General features: G+C 35.0%; 1 protein-coding gene across 2 annotated transcripts in view; it reads right to left on the bottom strand.

Annotated features, from left to right (window-relative positions):
* LOC111052869 (serine/arginine repetitive matrix protein 2) overlaps positions 1–20,149 on the bottom strand; it is a 34,879-nt gene extending 14,730 nt beyond the window's left edge. For both annotated transcript variants that reach the window (XM_039421087.1, XM_039421086.1), the window contains exons 1-9: positions 19,894–20,149; positions 14,155–14,406; positions 12,601–12,829; positions 9,319–11,647; positions 7,591–7,822; positions 3,916–4,294; positions 3,047–3,378; positions 1,806–1,873; positions 1,288–1,379 (exon numbers count right to left, since the gene is read on the bottom strand). In XM_039421087.1, the coding sequence (XP_039277021.1) occupies positions 1,288–1,379; positions 1,806–1,873; positions 3,047–3,378; positions 3,916–4,294; positions 7,591–7,822; positions 9,319–11,647; positions 12,601–12,829; positions 14,155–14,406; positions 19,894–19,911 (3,931 nt within the window). In that variant the 5' untranslated portion in view covers positions 19,912–20,149. The remainder of the gene's footprint in view (positions 1–1,287; positions 1,380–1,805; positions 1,874–3,046; positions 3,379–3,915; positions 4,295–7,590; positions 7,823–9,318; positions 11,648–12,600; positions 12,830–14,154; positions 14,407–19,893) is intronic.
* Between the last annotated feature and the right edge of the window lie 1,650 nt (positions 20,150–21,799).

Here is a 21,799-nt window from a genome sequence, read left to right as displayed (position 1 = left end):
TATGAATTCATCAAGTTTTATGAACTATTTACCACTTTTACAGCGTATTTTGGAAATTAACTAATGAAAGTCTACAGATGCCAGGAAAAAAAAATATATAAATCGTCGAGACGAAATAAATGATAAAATGTGATAACTTCACGGTGATTACCGGGAAACTAATGTTTTTGAAAAAGCAAAAACTTAAATGTTGAACAAATACTTAATTTGTCTAATTTAATGTGTTCTAAAAACTCAGAACTTATATAGAACTACTGAATATGTGGCAAAAATAAAATTGCGTAGGTGGCAACCTTCCGATGAAGGTTTTTTGACGTTCCCGGAGGTTACGCATTGCATCTCGGTAGTATTATTAGTTGTGGAATGGCTCAGATTTCTCATCGGATGGCTTCAACTCTTGTAGTGAAATAAGATTTTTCTTGAGATGCTATAAAACGCCCAAATAGAGAAGTCCAGCAAAGTCAATTCAGGAGGCCGTGGGGGCCAAGGGGTAAACCCAAAACAAGAGATTACTTTTCTAAAAATCTTGTCAAATATTTTCCATTGATATCCTAAAAGTTGGGCCCTCACTGTTCGCAAATAAAGAGCTGAGGTCTTAATCAAAAACTACTACCATAGAGATGGAAATAACGAAGTTAGACAGAAACTTTCTCGCTTTCATCACCTACTTATCTTTTGAAACAAAAAAGTTTCTAGCATGTGGAAAATTTCATGTTTTCTGCTCGAAATGTCTCGACAATAACGAACATAATCATTAATTGAAAAATAACTATAAGTCGGATAAAAATGATCCAGACACCAATGGAAAGGAGACATTCTCCCCGTTAATTTAATATAAAATTATTACGCATTACGACGCCCCATTATTTTAAGAGAAGTGATATTCAAAAGACAAACAAATCTTAGCTACTTTTCCAATTTTATCATGAAAGTTAAATTTCCAGTCAATCCTTCAAACCTGAAGCTTTTTTAGTACTACTAGGATATCGGGGATGATATTCTACATCCAATTCTGACGTTGAATTGAAAATTTGAGAGGGTTGCAATTTTACACGATTTGGCAACCCTGTAATTTCTTCGGATGGAGGGCCAAGTCTCAACTTACTTTACACAAACTATAGAGTGGTAACCGAAACTTCCAACTATGACATTTCCAGCTGCCAACTCTAACTTATTGCCGTGTACAACCAAATACAAAACCATACATTTCCCGGTAATCACCCTCAAAAATAATTATCTCAAATCAAATTGATTTGAGTAAAAAAATGAAAAACTTGTTCAACTCACCAGCGTTAGGTGCTAATGGTTGTACTTTTGGTTCAACAGCTTTTGTATGTTTACTTTCTTTGGACTTCGATCCCTTGGTTTCTGTTCGAGATCTGTAAGTACAAAAATTCGTATAAATCAACAGGAAAATTGCAATAAGTGAATTGGAAAATTAGAAGATAACTTAATATCGTAAGTAGTAATGACCTAATAATAGTTTCTAAATATCTAAAAAAAACTTTGAAATATATCATTTATGATATCTTGAGTTAATTACTATCAGTAGCCTATGTATAAATTTAGAAGTTACTATGATTTTTGTGTATTGTTTTGATAAAAACAAAGATTGTAAGTTTAATTTTATTTTGGCTTTCCATGACTTTGCCAACTATTTGTTCTTGGTCATGGATCTCTATTTAATGTTAGGCTACTGTATTAGGTCTATGGATTGAATTATTGTTAATTTTATAAACTATAAACAGAATTTAAAAATCCAAAATTCAAATGTTTATCGAATAGACGACTGGTGCATCACTTACTTTCCAATAAGTCCCTTGAATGCTGATTGAAGAAGACGTTTAGGCAATGAGTCGTGAAGAGATCCAGCCTGAGAAAATAAATAAGTAGATTAGATGAGAAATGAAAAACATGGATAGAAAAAGAATTAGATTCGAGAGAGGTAAATACAATTAGCTTCAGACTTCATGAATTGATTGTTATATTACTAAATGTTAATATCGGGAGACCGAGCTTCGCTGTGGAGTACAAAAGCATAGTAAATTTATTACAAAAGAGGAAATCATAAGAGCCAGTTCAATTTTAATCCTGATTAATTTCACGTGAACCAATAAGAGAAGACCATTTTAAAAAGACGGCTTCTCTGATTGGTTCTAGTGTAATTAATCAGAATTAACATTTAACAGGCTTTCGTGCAACCGGGCCTTTGTGAGAGAGATTTTGCATTCCACTGGGAATCTCAATCTCAATCCACTGTGATTAGAAAGAAACTTTCTGTATAAACTATAAATATATTATAATTTCCTCTTTCGTAATACATTTTCTATGATTTTGTACACTAGAGCGAAGCTCGGTCCCCCGGTATTAAATACCAACATATAAACAGAAATTGCTCGTTTAATAGTAGATGTTTAATAAGGAGATGTTTTATTTAAAAATGCAGAATATCCTGCATGTAATCATCCATTGAATTAAATATAAGATGAGAAATTATAGAAATTCCAAGATTTAGTATAGTCTAGGTAACCCATGCTTTGCACTGGATAAAATTGTATAATTTGTTGTAGAATGCAATCTCCTTATGTCCAGGAAACATAAAAAATATAACTATTATTTTGTCAAAATTACGTGGATAATCTTCATCAGAGTTGAAAATACTCGGCGAAAAAGATAGTTTATTGGCCTCGAAGCCGCAAACTATGATTCATGAGCCGCGAAATGCATGTTCAAGCCAATTCCTTCCTTTAAAATATTATAGATGGGAACACTTTTTATGGAAGGCATATTCACAAAATAGAATAGTTTTCATTAGCCGATGCTGTTCTGTTTATTCAAAACATCTTTGTACTATTCGTTTACCAAGACTAGCAGATGAAATCAAACTATTGTTATGGATTAAAACAAATTTCGTTTAAAAACCTACTTAAACCCCCATTTTTTCCATTCGATTAGCATTTTTTTTGTTTATTGAACTACTAGAAAAAATCTGTGTGTAAAAAGGGCTCAATTAGGTAATTCAATTAATATTGTGAATGGAAATTACCTTGGTTAGGCGTTCGGCGCGACGTCGGCTCAGTTCGGCTCTTAGATCACAATCATCATTGGCGGTTTCCAAATCCTTCGACCCAGATTCTTCAACTTCCTCATTTCTCATGTGAGGCTCCTCTTCTTTATCATTGAACTGTTGCAACTGGTTGTCACTTGCCTCTGCTTGGTCCTCCTCGGCTCGGCTTGGCTCGTTGTCAACAGTGACGGTGGTCTCCCTCTTCTTCTTCTTCCTCTTGACCGGGGAAGCTTCAACCGCCTTGTGTTTGTGTCGCTTCTTTTCAGTTACCTTACTTCTCAAGTCCTTCACCTTCTCTTTTGAGCGTTTTGCTGCAATTAAAGAAAAATATGCATTCAAAGAAAAGTCCAACAATTCATAAATACCTATTTGAATAGTATGCACGACTAAGCATCCACTTCAAGTAATAAATTAATAGGCTACAACTCTAACACAAGGCTTCTCTTTCACCAGGGAAAATGATCCCTCTAAATTACTATATAACTAAAAATGTTTTGGTACAATAAGTTATAACGTTATATGCTTTTACACCATATTTATTGGTTTATACGTTGTTCTTTTTTTAATTTGATAAAGTTGACTAGATTTTGAAGAAAAAGATAAAAGAGTAAAGTAAGGACGAAAACCATGTATTATTGTAATAATTATACTCCAACCTATTTCTCTAAAAATAGAATATTCAAGGATGCGTCTGATTCAATGTGTGAAGAATTTGAAATAGTGTACTGTATTGAAATATTTTGATGCTATTGTTGAAAAATCCTTTAAAATATTAATATTTTGAAAATATGTTAAATTAATTATAATAGAAAACTAATCTTAAAAATAATTCAAAATGCAATAATCACCTGGCTTGTTGACTGAGACTTCAATTTTGCGGTTCCAGTCAGGAGGGTCGTCTTCCCAGAGCAGATTATCGGCTCCCAAGTCCAATACATCGTCAGTGGTGCAGTAGGCTTTGTCATAGCGGTCTAAATCGAGCATCTCGTCACTCTCTTCTCCGTCCTCTCCCGCCAGCAGCTTCTCCTCAGTTGCCACCTCCTCGTCTTGGGTCACGTCTGGAGAATCAGTCGTTTTATTCTTGCTCTTCAGGCAGATCTTCTTGCTGACAGGCTGCACCAGGTCGTTGGACTCGAATTTGCGTCTCCTGGCTTCCATCACAGGATCACTTATCACTGGCTCCTTATCTTCAACTTGTTCTTGGTCAGTCTTTGCAGTGCCAGTTTCCTGCAATAGATATTGTTTCAATAAAAAAAGCCGAGTTAAACAGATAAAATAAAAAAAATGTCCTATAGTCCGTGCAAACCTTAGTTTGCAGCAGGGGGCTTCATGGTCAATGTTATTTCAATATAAAAATAGGAGCACACTGATGCCGTTCTATGCTGATTCAATCAGGAAGGCCTACGCTCTCTTTTCGCTCTTTCTCTCACACAATTAGCTCAGAGGCGCTCTGGATTCTATGAAATCTGGCAGCACTGTACTCTATAAGAGCAATGCTGCAATCTAAGGTTTGCACAGACCAGGCTAGCCAATGGTTGAACGAGCAAGCATGTACACAGTCGACTCAACATTGTTTTGTCATTACAGCTGTGATCACAGCGAAACACTTCGAGCAAAATTATTTATTATTTTTATTTTTTCTTCACTGCTCTGTTTGATGTTGAATTATTATTTTTCTATCATTTTTTTAATTATTTTCCAGTGGTTTGTTTTTCTTCACTGCTCTGTTTGATGTTGAATTATTATTTTTCTATCATTTTTTTAATTATTTTCCAGTGGTTTGTTTATTTTATGTTAGAAGCTTCTCGCTGATATATTGTATGTGCATGCACGTTCAACCGTTAGTGGCCAGCCTCAGAATAATTACGATAGATTCGTACATGCCGTACGATAGATTCGGCAGGAACACAAATATTGACAATTACAGACCAATTACACTTCTGTCAATATTTGCTAAAATACTTGAGAGGGTGATGAAAAATAGGATTCTGAACTTCTTGAATTACAGTAAATTCTTCAGCAAGAACCAATACGGATTTCTGGAAGGTAAAGGTACCGAGGAAGCTATGAAAACTTTACTTTCCAAAGTGAATAGCAGTCTCAATGTAGGGTTAAAATGCTCCGCAATTTTCCTGGACATTTCCAAAGCCTATGACTCCATAGAACATGAGTTGCTTTTAGAGAAGCTAGAAAAAATAGGGATAAGAGGAGTGACAAAGGAATGGTTTGCAAGTTACTTACGAAACAGACATCAGCAAGTAAGGGTAGATGATAAAATGAGCGATTCAGGCTTAGTGAAGTATGGCATACCCCAAGGGTCAGTTTTGTCAGCTTTACTCTTCCTAATCTATGTGAACGACTTATGTAATGGAAATCTTTTGGGGGAAATCGTATCCTTTGCAGACGACACTGCAATTTTCTATAATGGCCAAGATGAATTGACAATGCATGTCAATGAGAGAGGATATGAAATTCATTCACTGGTGGTTTTGTAGAAATAGATTATTGCTAAACGCAGGTAAGTCAAATCTAGTTCATTTCAAGCTTAAAAACAACAAATCAAATAATACCTTACCAATTCTAAAATACCATAGGTATAATTGTGAGGATAACTTGCTCAATTGCCATTGTGAAATAATAAAGGAAACAGATTGTGTCAAGTACCTTGGTTTGCTAATAGATAGTAGGCTTTCATGGTATGAGCATATCCACAAATTGAAATTAGAAATGTTAATTTCGATAAGAAATTTTTACTTTTTGAAGGGTATGTGTCCAAAATATTTTCTAGTCCATTTATATCACACTAGTAGAATCGAGATCAATTATGGACTAATTTGTTATGGAAGTGCATACATCACAAATTTAAAGCCAATTATTGTAGCACAAAAGCATTTTATAAGATTAATCTGTGGCAGGCCAAGGACCGAGCACTCACTACCCCTTTTCAGGTCCCTTAATATACTAACGGTCAGACATTCTTTCTTGTTTAAAGCAGTTCTAGATACATTCATAAATAAAAACCAATTGATAACACAGCCTCATATCCCTTATCACAATGTTCGATACAGAAACAGAGTTCAATTACCAAGACCTAGGCTTGAACATAACAGACGATTTTTCAAGTATGTAGGTTGTAAGATTTTTAACGCCTTGCAACCTGACTTACAAGAGTGTCAATATAGCCGAGCGGTTAAGGCCAGATTGAAAAAAATCATTGCTGAAATTGATGATATTCAATTATTTCTATAAGAGTATTCCATAATCTAAGGTTGATATTTACATGCTTGTATCAATTGTTATCATATGCTTGAAAATGTGAATTCCATATGTAATTTTGTGTAATTATTGTGTCATAGCACCTTTAATTTACATGGCTTTTTCTGTTAACTGAATAATACTAATGATCACTAAGAATGTGCTGCCCGCACAAAATCCTGTTTAATTGCTTTATGATTTTATATTTTTTATGTTCAATACTTTTTCTCTAGTAATTTTTTTTCAAAATTTTACAGTTTTTAAATTTATGTGTAATATCCAGGTATGACTAGGTATCCAGGTAATATTTCATTTGATTTTTTACTTATTTCATTTCATTTTTTTTCTATTGTGAATAAAAGTATGAAGAAGGGCCCCACACAGGATTACCTTGGGGGTTTCATTTAGACTTTGATATACAATGTATTGTGCATGCGACGGTGTTTGCTACACCAGTTAAGTGTTTTTTTCTGAAATATTTTGTACAATGTATGTGGATTGGTCGAATAAATATTATTATTATTATTATTATTCAATGCATGTCCACGTACCTTACTTCTATATGATGTACCTTAAACTCAGTCTATTTTATGAGTATTGTAAATTAGTTGTTCACTAAGCATCTAATGTTGCATTGTTTATTTAATAAATATGAGTAACTAAAATTTATAGGTGAATTAGTAGGTTTGATAAACCAGCACAGGGTATTTTTCTTAAGACAAAGTCCAGCTACTAACGTTACAATTTGACGAAAATTTTTGACTGTAGTGTCAAATTATAATTGAACAATGAAAGGTTAGTCAAGTTAAGCCGGCCACTAACAATAGTCTGTCAAACATGTCTGAACAGACATGTCTGTTCAAACAAGTTGTGTCATCGGCGAACTTTTCTTGAGATTGGAGAATTTTTTGAGGTTAGCTGTTTGTGTATTAGAGTTTTGTTGTTCATTTCTTCTTCGCTACTCTATTTGAGGTGAAATAATTTTAGTATAGTTATAATTTGTAATTTTCCAGTGGTCAATGATCAAGTCCTGGTTTACAATGAGTTTCTGTTAGGCATAAAATGAATACTGTTGATTTTTATGTTAATATTCACACATTTACGTTCCGTAATTGTGTGAACACTCCCATTAAAACCGATTGAATTATTCAGATTGAACTATTTATCAGCTCAGTAAAAATGCAAAAATTCATCGGCTTCAGGAAAAAAATTCCATTCTAATATCTATAAGTCATTTAAAAATAGTTTCAGAGTTTCCAAACATTTACCAATTTCTCGTCATCCTTGTCCTTCTTGTCATGTTCAGTTCTAGGCTTTTCTCGACTTCTGTCATGCGCTCTCTCTCTATCATTGTCTCTCCTTCTATCACGCCGGTCGTGGTCGCGATTTCTGTCGACGACGTCTCCTCGACGTCTGCCAGCTTGTCTCCTCAACGAATTCTGAGGAGGAGATCGCCTCCTCGACTTCAAATCCGACCCATCTCGTAACGGAGATCTGGATCTGCATAAATTAAATGATTACAATTCAGTAATACGGTTGAAATACTTGCAAGTCTATATTTCAATTGAAAATTAAAATAGTCCATGCATAACATATTAAAAGTGCATGCATATGATAGAAAAAAGATTGATTACATTAACAATTTGAAAATTTATTATCGAACTATCCAAATTTGATATTTGTAGTTTTATTCTGATTTTAAATTTCAAAATTAATGATTATACATTAATATGGACATAATATTTTTTCTTGGTAATATTTGAGACAAAATTAAGGAATAGAAGAATTTTGGGCAGTAGCCTATTTTTTCTCATGAACTGTACTGCTTAGTGGCGTTATAAGGGTACTAGGGGTGGGATTACGTTCCTGGTGACCTGAGATATGTTTATTAATAAAATGAATGTACATTTACAGAAGCTTTCAGGGTATGGACAAAAACAATATTTTTAATAAAACTTTTTGAAACAGCTCACGTACAATGAGCTAAAAACAGTATTGCTTGATAATGATAGAGAAGTTGAGAATGTTGCATTGTGACGAACAAAACCAACTTCAACGTTTGAAATGTAATTAATAAACAAATTAATTTAATCAAAGCAATCCAGCGCCGTTTTTATAAAAGATTCTAAAGGCCAATCTTGAGCCAAGTTCAGTTTGGTTTCCTAATAACCTATAAAAAGGATAGTCTTGATAGTTTTGTAGGATGTTTAATGTGTTTTGATAGGGAATCGAACTCAAGATCAATCGTTTAAGAATGAGGCATTAACAACGAAGTTAAAGATTAATGCTGCATTGAATTAAGGTCTGGTTGCATTCATTCATGTGTTGAATTTTGAATTCAAGCTTAGATTGTGTATGCGTTCCTTGGGCCCGCATTAAAACCGATTGGAAGTTCGAACTTCAGTAAGTCAGAACTTGAATGGGTATCGGTAAAATCAGCTGGAACTAGACTTACACAGTTCGAACTTGAAATAGTTTTGAATACGGGCCTTAATGTTTAATTAGCCTGATAGAATCGGGATGCTACAAATCCAGATGGGGGACAGCCTTCAGAGCTCAATGGGGTGTTGTATTGTCAATTACAATGACAAAATTCCTGGTTCGAAATTCTGAAATGTTATCAAATAATTCTGGATAACATTAGAATATTACCATTTGAAAGCAAAAAACCAACACATAAAACTTTCCCTCAACTTACTTATCCCTAACCCTAAACTTTCCCTCAACTTACTTATCCCTAACCCTGACCTCATTAAATATGATGACATTTGTATTTTTTACCGTTAGTTGATTGAGTACTCTTATCCCTAATCCTAAGCATAATCCTGATCTCATTCAATATGATGCCATTTGTAACATTTGTACCATTCATTGATAAAGTACAACAGAGAAAAATTATAATGATTGTACTGCCAATGGGTAACTTTAATACTTCAAGTTTGAATTTTCCAATCTAAAAATGGAATTTCAACACACATATAGTGGTAGTTACTAACCTTTGTCTACTTGCATCGCTTGGACTCAATGACTTGGTGGTGGGAGCTTGTCCGGCTCGCCTTGGATCCGCATCCCAATTCTGTTGCCTTCTGTCGGCCGCATTTTTGTGCTGTGTTTGAAGGGGAGACGTTTTCCGCAGCGGACTTCGACTCTTGTTGTTGGGATGATTGTATCTTCCTCGTTGCGGCGGCATTTGTCTTCTACGACCTGGGGAATACCTTCTGGCCTGATCTTTCTGGTGAGTTGGATCTCTTCGTTTCGGCGAAAGAGAGCTTTGTCTGTGCCTTGATTCAGGATGTGTTCGTCCAGGTGACAAGCTCCTCTGTGAGTATCGTTGATTGGGGGATGGTTCCCGCCTTGAAGGCGAAAGTGACGCTCGTCTGGCTCTGGACGGTGATGGGACTTTTGAAGAGGGAACAGGCGAACGAGAACGTGGCTTCCTGGGGGACAACGGTTCTCTTGGCTGAGGTGCAACTTGTCTTTCTCCAGGACTAAGTCTACTCTCGTATTGTACTTTTCCAGGGGACGTCGACCTTCTCCGAATACCGTCTCTTGTTTGGTGAGGTGTTGGACTTCTACTAACACATCGTCTGGCAGTTGGGAATTGATTTGGAATTCTGCTATTCCAAGGTGAACGTCGTCTAGATGGCCTTGGTATGTAACGTTTTGGCGATCTAGATTTTGGACTGGGAGATCTAGAGTGCAGACCAGGAGATCGGTTGAGTCGTCTTGGAGATCTTGACAATCGTCTTGGAGATCTCGACAGCCGTCTAGGCGATCTTGATACTCGCCTCGGAGATCTCGATAAGCGCCTGGGGGATCGGGACCATCTCCTAGGAGACCTAGAAAGTCGCCTAGGTGAGCGTGATCGTCGCACAGCGAGAGGTGGGTAACGAGGCCTAACATGGAAGTTTTCTGCACTCTCACCTTCACGATATCGAGCTTTCTGCTCATCATTATAGTGACTAGATGAATTGGGATGGTTTTTCAAAGAGTGAAAAGGAGACCTCGACCTTTCAGATGTGGAATGGTTGTTGAAGTGAGAATAAATTTGTCCTTGACTTGATTTGTAAGTATTGTCCGAGTCAAATGGTGAATATGACGGTGATATAGGTCCATATGTTGGCGAGTATTGTCTATAAGATGCACCATAGGGTGGCGAGTATCGTGAAGATGCTAGTGGTGCATATGGCCGTTCCCCTGGCGCTCTGTTGATTTTTGGATAGCGATCAAAAGGCGACGTTCGTCCGTTACTTTTGACACCACTAGCTGAATCATGATAAAAGCTTCGTTTCCCTGGCGAATGGCGAGTACTATAGGTTCGCGGGGATGGCGACCTTGAAAACTTTCTTGCATCCCTGCGATCTGGAGAATGTGTAAAATACTCGTCAACAGTCTGCTTTCTCGGCGGATGTGCTCGCTCTTTGTCCTGTGATAACTCGTTCTCATCGAGCAAATTGGTTTTGTCACTCTTGGGCGAGTCAACCATGATCGGCGAAACTGGACTTCGTTCGATGAATTCGACCGGGGAGCTGCACGTGGATTTGGTTGGCGACGATTTTTTATCTTGAGAACCAGTTGCTTTCGGAGGTGGACGCTTTTCTTTAGATTCATCGACATTCGATGAGGTTGATTTTGATTCAATTCGTGAATTTACCTCATTCGGCGATCTTATTCTGATTGGACTGAGTGAACTGGATTCCGTAACCTTTTCTAGAATATTATTCTTCGGAGGATTGACTATTGAACCTTTGACGTCATCAGAATCTATAGGTTCCTGTTTGATTTTCACTTTCAAAGGATCAATACAGGTTGGTTTGGCAATCCCAACCACTGGTTTGACTTTTACAGGCTCTTGCACATTTTCAGGTGCGGCTTTCACTACAGGCTTTTGGTCCACCTTCTGCACATCTTCTTTCTCTTTCTTGATATTCAGAACTTTCTGCTCAATAACATCGGCAGGAATCTGTTTCGAGACTTCTGGAACTACTTTCTTCTTTTTCTCTTTCAATTTTTTCGGTTTTTTAGGTTTGGAAGTTTTTTCAGCACTCATTTCTTGTTCCATTTCTTCCATTAGCTTTTCAAGACTGTCGTCATCTTCGGAAACTGAAGAATCATCTGATTCTGATTCATCTTTAGTATCGGCTCCATCTTCTGACTTGCCTGTTTTTGTTACTAATTTATCATCAGCTTCACCTTCTGATTCGTTCTTCTTCGTTGTTAGTGGATCATCATCAGCTTCATCTTCGGAGCCGTGCTTCTTCTTTGTTAGTAGATCATCGTCCGATTCAGAATCGGAAGCATCGATTCTGCTGAACTTGGAGGGAACTGTAAAGGAAAAAAAAGAATAATTACTGGATAAATCTTGACAAGGACTGGTCTCGAATACAAAATGTAAAATTGTACTTCAAATTTAATAAATGGAATAATTCAATTTCCCAGATATTCTTGTTAACTTAACCTTGAAAAGAAAATTTTATAAGTCTTCGGAGTTTAATTCGAAGGGTACATGGGTTGAAGGGAATTGACATTTTTAATATTTGCAAACATTACAAACCCGCGAAAATATTATTTTCTTTCGGATAGAAATTCTCTGAGAATCTTGGACTGTAGTAATAATATCAAGTAACGGGAAAAATGTCTACTTCTTATTAGTTACTGAATACAGTAGTAATTGAATCTTTCTAATGGACAATGTGGCATCAAACGTAGCATTAATAATCAAACTTAGGCTTGTAAAATTCAAAATTTATTAATATCATACTTAGGGATGAGTTACATTTTACATTAAGGATGCATATCAATTTTGTTTATCTTCTATAGTACTGTATGTAAGAAATGTCACTGTTCTATGTCTAATAATCACATCATCTGAATGTCTTTGAAGGCTTGATGACTCTTGATTCAAGTCAACAATGAGAAGTTTTCACTATAACTTATTGATGAACTGACTCTGAGTGGATGAGAAGATCTATTATTTCAATTTGTGCAATATTAAATTGCTTCAGTATAAAAGTAATTTAGTAAATGTATCTTCTCAGGAAATTTTCAAGGCGTCCCTTATTATAATCATCATGTTCTAATGGAACACTACTTGATAATTATAATCAGATACAATAATCTCAACAGATACTTTGTATTCATTAACATTCAACTAGTTACACAACAATGAAATAATAGATGGGTTGAAATTTTATTCGTAGTGAAACTACAATTCGTTGTTAGCTGACTTATTCTCAAAATGGCTTAGTTTAATTGAAAGAGCATAAAGTAATAAATACCTGAAGTACTTTCTGCAACAGTGGTATGAACTGGATTTGGAACATTCATCTGTCTGGAAAATGGCGGATGACCACGACCACGAGACTTGCGATCCTGGAACCTTTGGCCATGATTTTGACGAGAGAATTCTTGAATAGATTTTGGTGGCTGATCTTCGCTCACAGGCACTATTGCTATAAGATTTGGATTCATTTTGTGTCTCTGGAACCCAATTCCGGTAGGCATCCCCTGCAAATGTGATGGAAGCTATTAAAATATTAAATGTATACAATCAATGACATTTAAATACTCGTAATCAGTATATTTTTACTATATTCATCTTTTATAACTTCAATAATACAAAAGGGTATAATACCTCGGCTGTCCACATAAAAATATAACATATTATTATTAATTGTTGGTCAATTATTTCAAACAAATACATTCAAAATCAGATTTCAAATCTTAAGAGTGTTAGGCCTACATCTATATTTTCCGTTCCAAGTTAACAATAAACATAAATGGTATTGAAATATTGATTTAACAAAAAATACCGATTAAGACTCAGAATCTATCATGAATATAACACACAAAAAAAACAAAACAAGCAATAGATTGCAAACATTTGTTAATCGCCCAACGAATGAATCATCTTAACTACCATATCAAGCATAACCAACACAATAAAATGTGCAACAAATTACAAATGTACGAAGTTTGAGTAATGATGCTTCATTTCAAGTTATGGGTCTACCTGGTTTCTTAATAAATGAACAACTTTTGTCAAAATCAAAAGAGAAAACATTTTAAATCTATTGTTTACGAAGAATTATAATCATAAGCATTGGATTTTAAAGTTATTTTATTTATAATATAAGAGCATGTGTAACTAGCGTTCCGCAAGGGTCTATGGAAAACACATATATATTAAATTATAGTTTTATAGTTCCATGCTGAGAATTGAAAGTATCATCATCCTACTTGACAACAATAGAAAAATTGATCAAAAAACAGAGTAATTATTCATGTTATAAATTAGAGTGAAAATCACGTAGGCCTAGATAACCTTCAGAAAGTTCAAAAGCCTAAACAAATTGAAATGATTGAGGTTGGACTTTCAAACTCACAATATTTATTCTCAATTCCCACTCGCTACCCCAAGACCAAAAGATCCAGTCGGTGAACAGATTATTTGATTGACTTTTATTGTTAGGTGAACTTTGAATCACAAATTGAATAACTACCGTACATTTTAATAATTGGATTGTAATTTATTAATAGAAATCGAATTATGCCTAAAATAATTCTAGGAAAATTCATAACCTTTATGCAAAATTTCAACTTAATCAGTTCTGTAGTTCAGAAGTGAAAATGTGTCAAACATGTATTCCCTATCCCTTAGGCTACATGTTAATTTAAATTCTTTACTTTATTGATGGTAAAAATAATAATAATAATTAAATGAATAAAATGGGTATAATCACAATTTGATGGAAATAGAGAATATTTTATGGCCAACACAACCATAAAGTAATTGAAATGAGAGAAAAATGATGAATAAGAATGCTACCTACCCGGGATCCGAGTGCCGCAAAGGGTGGAAAAGGGCCTCGTCCCCTGAACGGCCTGTAGGGGGGCGCAGACCTGTAGGGCGGAGGATGCCCCCGCAGAGAGGGAGGCCTGCATGCTGGGTGAGGGGGGGCAGCCTGAGGGGGGAGAGCCGGGGCAGCTGGCTTCGACGCTTGCTTTGCCTTCAGAGACTGCAGCACTGCCAACCTCAAAGCCTCTTCATCCTCCTCGTCTTCGTCCAACGGAATCGGCTCTTGCTAAAATGGGAAATGTTCAATCATTTTTAGTTAGGCTCGATGTGATTGAATGTGCATTCAATGGAATTTGACAACAATTCAATGCAATATTGAGGGTGCGTTTTATGTGTTCAATGAATTATAAGTGGAAAAAGTGTATTATGAAAAATTCTACTTGCAACAAAATAATAGAAGAAACAGATCGAGTGGTAGGCCTAAATGGTAAAATAGTGTTTGAACTGAGAATTTCTAGACTCGTAACAAAATTTGATTCATAAATAAATAAATATATATATATATATATATATATATATATATATATATATATATATATATATATATATATAATATTTTTTCCCTGCAACTTATTGAGGAAGAACTCAATTCATAAAGTAAGTTGAGTGAATTTTCCCGACTAGGCTAGCGATGCTGATCGAAGACCAATTAGAACAATACGGTTCAACCTGATTGGGTTTGATACATAACGCGATAAATGCATTAAAATAAATCATATTGTTATGTATTAGCTTACATTAAATTTTATATCAACTGTTTAGTTTTAGCAGTTTCTTCAACTTTCAAGCTTAATAACTTGGCCGTTTCTAGTATTAACTTGAATTAGGCTATTATTAAAATGGGTACCTAATTATCTGAGCTAGAAATCGTGTAAAGCTATTTGAATCACACAATTATTAATAACTGTAATACAGGCTTAATTGAAAATTTAGTTGTTATAAACCTATGGTACCATAGTAGTTAAATCACACAAAAACTGGTTAATATCAATTTAGACTAAGATTATCGAATTGATAGATATGGACTGATAAGGAGATAAATGTAGATTAATGAATGTAAATTAATTGATGAAATTACAATAGTGATGAAACGGTAAATGTAGGTAAGCTAACTTTATAGGCCTATTTGACGGTAGATGGGGTGGCCATAAAACGGCACTTGAGTTAGGTCATTGTACCGTGAAATGAATGGGGGCACTTTAGTATATGGGCCGCGGAATCTAGCATTGAAACCTACATAGATCGATAGAGGAGATCAAGACGAGATCAACCATGTAAAACATTGTTGTCGATTTCCAAGGATTAGCTGAAAAAACATGGCAGAAAGTTCAATATTTTTATATGAATTTTTTATTTTTAATATTTTTTTTTTATGGCTAATATATGTTTTAAACTAGTGCAATCTTATGTAAAATTTGACGAGGAATCCAATAAAACTAATTTCAGGTTCGTAACTTCAGTACTTTTTGAGATATTGCAAAACATATGCAGAAAAGTGCAATTTTTTTGCTTTAAAAGAGGTTAACTTGTTTTCATGAAGATTAATAGGTATTTTAAACTATTGGATCTAGTAGAATGATAAATTTTAGAAGGAAAAATGTCCAGTCACTTGATAGCCTAAACTCAAAATTGTTTGAGTTATTTGGGAAAATAAAAAAATTGCACACTCAATACTCTTCAATTCTCATATTTAATTTTTGACGTGAAAACGTCTTATAAATTGGTTTGCCGGGTGACACTTCAAGAAACTGCGTTACGTTCCCACGTTATGCGCTCACAATGAGAGCGAGTGAGAGCGTTCGTTTCGGTTCACGGTCGTCTGGAAAGAGCACGAATAGGAGCAGTGGCGAGCAACGCACGCAGCAGCAAGGCATTCACCTGGAGAGAGAGTGAAACGGAGCAATCTCCTGCGACTGCGCCACTACTTAGTGAATAGGTTATGTGAATTAGTATAAGTGAATAGGTGTATAAGTGTAAGTATAATAGGTATAAGTGAATAGGTTATGTTGTAGTAATCACAATGTTGTGGTAGTTTTCAATCACAAAAGTAGTATAAATCGTTTCTCAGCCAATAATAATTTGTTTAACTTGAAAAAATGAGCGCGACTTGCTATGTAAAAAATTGAATCGAGCACAGTTAGCCCGCCTAAGAGCGAGAGAGACAGAGTGATTTCGTTGAGGATGTGTGAAGGTAAAAATAAAATTTTGTTAATATGAAATTCAGTGCGAGATTCTTTGTATAAATTAATGTTTTAAATATAATTTTTTGTATAAATAAATGTTTTAAATTGTTACTATTATTTCATCCTTCTTCCTACTATAGGAATGAATATTCACATTAAAATTATTTTACCACTCAAAGTCGTTGTCACGTAAAACTTTCGCCCGTATACCAACTTTACAGGCAACCATGCAATTTTTTTACTACTTTTAGTGACTACTAAATTGGCTAAATCTCATTGGGATTTTTGCAGGGAATTCATTAAAATAGATTTGAGGTTAGAAAATTCTATAGATTATTAAGATATTTGGAAAAAATACAAGAAAATGTAGTATTTTAGCTTTAGAAGAGTTCAATATGTTTGCATAGGCATAGTGCAGACCGATATTGAGGATCACATTTTATTCAGCTTCCAATGCAATTCAGAAGCTTTAAAAGATTGTAAAAATAATTGAATCAAATCAAGCTTTTACTGACCTAAGCTTTTCCCAAACCTAGTTTTTCCTAACCTAAGCTTTCCCTAATCTAAGCTTTACCTACCCTAAGATTTACCTAACTTAAGCTTTTTCCAAGCTAAACTTTTCCTAACCTACGTTTATCCCACCCAGCCTCCTTTAACCTAAGCTTTTCCTAACCTAAGCTTCCCCTAACCCAAGTTTTTTCTAACCTAAGCTTTTCCCAATCTTAGCTTTTTTCCTAACCTTAGATTTTTCCTAATCTAAGCTTTTCCTGACCTAAGCTACCCCTAACCTAAGCTTTTTCTCAAACGTAGCTTCCCCTAAGCTAAGTTTTTCCTAAACTAAGCTTTTCTCTAACCTAAGCTTATCCTAACCTTAGCTTTTCCTAACCTTAGTTTATCCCAGACCCAGCCTCCTCTAACCTAAGCTTTTCCTAACCTAAACTTTTTCTAATCTAAGCTTTTCCTAACCCAAGCTTTCCTCAACCTAAGCTTTTCCCAAACCCAGCTTCCCCCAATCTAAGCTCTACCTATCCCAAGCTTCTCCTAACCAAAGATTTTCCCAACCTCAACTTTTTCCTAACCCAAGCTTTGCCCAACCTAAGCTTTTCTTAGACCCAGCTTCCCCTAACCTAAGCTTCTCCTAACTTGAGCTTTTTCTAATCCAAACTTTTCCTAACCCAAGATTTCCACAGACCCAGCTTCCCCTAACCTAAGCTTTTCCCAACCTTAGCTTTTTCCTAACCTATGCTTTTCCTAACCTTAGCTTTTTCCTAATCCAAGCTTTTCTCAACCTAAGCTTCTTCCTAACCTAAGCTTTTCCTAAGTTGATCTCTTTCTAATGCAAGTTTTCCTAACCCGAGCTTTCCCTGACCTAAGCTTTTCCCAACCTGAGCTTTTCCTAATCTAAGATTATCCCAACCTAAGCTTTTTTCTTAATAGGTTTATAAGCTTTTCCTAAACTAAGATTTCCCTAACCTAAGCTTTTCCTGACCCTAGCTTGTCCTAACCTAAGCTTTCCCTATCTAAGCTTTTTCTAAACTAATCTTCCCCTAACCTAATATTTTTCTGATCAAAGCTCCTCCCAACCTAAGCTTTCCTCAATCTAAGCTTTTTCTAACCTAAGTTCTCCCTAGGTAGCAAAAAATGGAGTTGCAATAATTTTATTTGCCCAAATATCTCAAACTATTTTGAGTTTAGGCTATCAAGTGACTGGACATTTTTTCTTTAGAATTTATCATTCTACTAAATCCAATAGTTTAAAATACCTATCAATCAACATGAAAACAGGTTCACCTCTTTTAAACCAAAAACTTGCACTTTTTCTCACATTTTTGCAATATCTCAAAAACTGCTGAAGTTACGAACGGAACCTGAAATTAGTTTCATTGAATTCCTCGTCTAATTTTACATAAGATTGCACTAGTTTAACCCTCCTAGTACCACGTGGTTGCATGAGACATAGAAGACCAGGTGGGGTCGTTTCCGACCCAGTCCCCAATTATGATTTTTCCCTCACAAAATTTCATTTGAATTCGAATGAAAATATTATTTATTTGAACATTCATATATTTAAAAGGGAAAAAAACACTTGAATGATTAAGAACTTTTTATAATATGAGTACAAAATTCCAGCTTTCCAGTGGTTCTAAATCTACATCAGAGTGTGGTTAAACCACGAACAAGCTTGCTGGTATTTACAAATTAAAAACTAATCTGCATAAAAAAGGCATAGAAATACGTGAAGACATGCCTAGATAGGAAAGAAACAATCCATTATAATTTATAAACTAGTTATATTCTCTCTGGGAACTTCATAAGGTGTTTCTATACATCTATACAGATTTCATTTCTATGTGTAAGTTGAAATTTCATTTCTATCATTACCCACGATCAAGTATATACAAGCTGAAAGTGTGTAATAACTATTCCACTTAACGAGAACGCAAATTGAATAGTGTAATTCAAACAATAAGCATCGAAATAAGTTGAACAAGAAAGGCCATGTGGGGTCGGAAGCGACCCCGTACTTGACACCTAACATTTAAATTGGCGATAATAAAAAAAGTTTACTTATCACGAACCTAAGCTCTGGTCTGTGCCTGGAGAAATACTGAAGGAAAGGTTACATGGAAGGGGGTGACATTTCCCCCTCCAACATGCCCACAAACCGATAAGCAATGGCGCCTGGGGTCGGATACGACCCAACGTGGTACTAGGAGGGTTAAAACATATTGTAGTCAAAAAAATTAGGCTATAAAAAAAAATTTATATGAACATTTTGAACTTTCCGCCATGTTTTTTTAGCTAATCCTTGGAAATCGACAACAATTTTATACATGGTTGATCTCTTCTTGATCTCCTCTATCGATCTATGTATGTCTCAATGCTAGATTCCGCGGCCCATAGGTCTACTAAAGTGCAGCCAAATAAATTCAATACAATTTGAGAATTTCATGAATTAGTTTTCATGTTATCCATATTTAAAAAATTTGCTAAATTAACGACAGAAGTTGAGTTAGTGGAGCAAGCCCGTCTCAACATTAAAAATCCACACTATAGCCTAATATCAACTTAAAAAATGTAATAAGCAATCTTAACTTATATCCACTGGCACTTCTTTGTCCTAAATATTTGTTACTATCCGAACTGGAATACCAAAATAGAAATTATTCAATAGGCTAAATGAGCTCATGGAAAGCTGGTTTAGTCAAGTTTGATGGTATAACAACAATCGGGTTTATTTATAAAAATACCATAGAACTATATAACATTTTAATCTGGTCAAAAATATTGACTACTTAGGTAAGAATTTGAAATTATTAATGTGCAGCATTGAATTATAGCAACAAATTGACTAATTGAAATAAGTAGGATAACTATGCACAGATTAACGCATAACAATATGCAATCCTTATCTAAAATAATCAGGAAAGTTGGTTATCCACTATCTATAGTATACAATTAATAAAATGATAAATTTTGTGATAGATAATAATATTGATAGAAAGATAAAAATAGGCTACGATACTCACTTTTATTTTGATCGCCATCTTTTCCCAAACATATCACTTCATATCAAGCACTTTATGTTGAATACTTCGCAAAACCACAGAGTAATTGATTTCAAAATAATTAAGAACTTAAGACTATTTCAATCCTAAAATGGTCTTTAACTTGGAAATTGTGTATTAAACACTGTTTTATTCACAAAATTCGTATTTGCATCCTTGATCCTTGTTTCCTGAACATCATAAACCAGTAGGAACAGAAAAATGGTGGATGTCTGGATGATCATTGGAGAAATGCCTTCTACAGAGTAAACAAAAAGCAAATAAAAAATGCTGAAAAATAAAAAAAATAATATAGAAATGATGAAATGTCAGATACTCAATCGTAAGTCAGAGTCAATTTTTTATTCTTCCTGAATGAAATTTTGTGATTAATTTATTATTTGATCGGTGGAACCATAGACCAGTTATAGAATAGACAAGCTGAGAGGTCTTGCCTCTGAAGCCAACATCTACTGCCAAATCCACCCATCTTGACGTCACAACCAAGCTAATAACAATGCTAGGGAACTATAAATTAGGGAACTATAAATACCAGGTACGCGCAGTCGCCATTTTGAGTCACAGAAGAAGGAGCCAAATTCAAATTACATCCGTACGCTATGTTGTATGGTTTTGGACAGAATTTATATTAACATCACTGAAGGACTGAAGTGGCTTATAAAATTTATGAGAATATTTTTCTAACAAGGATAAATTCAAAAAATGAACGTATTGTTCAGAACAAAATGAAATGATTTGTATAAAATTAAACAAAACCTGGTACCGTACAAAACTAGTCCAGCTACAGTCCTTCAACTCTGTGCCTCAACATTATTAGTTTTGAAAAGGTGCAGTCTTCAGAAAAAAGTTTCTATCAATCATAATTAATAGTCTACTCACTACTGCATGGATTATTATTAGATGTAAAAATTATCAATACCAGAGTAGGCCAGTAAATTATTCATATCAGTCCGATTTTGGATGAGAAAAAGATATAGGCCTAGGCTATACTACTGTAGCTTGCACAAGCTTAGAAGACTCGCCGTTACTAGTGTATTGTAATAGTGAGTCTTCTAAGCCACTAGGATTGGTATTTTTTTAAGACAATATTAATATTCATTATAGAGAGTTCATGATATCAAGGAGAATTTGTAAGTAAGCCTATAAACTAGGTAGGTAGTGATAATATTGTAAACCAAGCTACTGCTCAGCTTCAACACTTACCTATATTAGGTACCCTATAATAGATATGGTAGCCTACAGTTTGTAAGTTCACATTACAATATTGTCAATTATCCATGTAATATTGTTTTGAGATGATCAATTAGTAAAATAGAAAAAGCTTTCAACGTAGTGAGTAATACATTTTTGTGAAAGTACCTGGACAGTACCGTACCCAGTGTCTTTGACTCATGAAAAACAAATCAATATAATAATGCTCACAAACAGACCGCATGATTGCATACCAGTCAGAATCAACAACCACGTGATACCATATGCAAACGAGGCAAAATATGTGCCATTACTCTGGATGCCAAGCTTCGGTGGAGAAACCATGTTACGAAAAAGTTGGATGAGCTCAACTACAAGTACAGTATCATAGAATGTATTGGCTGATAGGAAGGAATTCAAGCTTATCAACCTACAATACAGACAAATTCTAAGGCCTGTCTGGTTGTATGGTGCACAACTGTGGGGCTGTACAGCAGAGAGCAATATTGGCATCATCCAACGATTCCAAAACAAGTTTCTTCGAAATGCTGTCAATGCTCCATATTTCATCAGGAACGCCGACCTTCATAGAGACCTTCAGGTGGAGACAGTCAAGGAGATAATTGTAAAAACAGCAAGGACCTATGAAGAGGCTCTAAATGACCACCAAAATGTT

Source organism: Nilaparvata lugens, chromosome 2 (genome assembly GCF_014356525.2).
Source record: "Nilaparvata lugens isolate BPH chromosome 2, ASM1435652v1, whole genome shotgun sequence".
Taxonomy (NCBI): domain Eukaryota; kingdom Metazoa; phylum Arthropoda; class Insecta; order Hemiptera; family Delphacidae; genus Nilaparvata; species Nilaparvata lugens.
The sequence above is the reverse complement of the archived record's forward strand: the minus strand, read 5'-3'. Positions and strand labels throughout refer to the sequence as shown.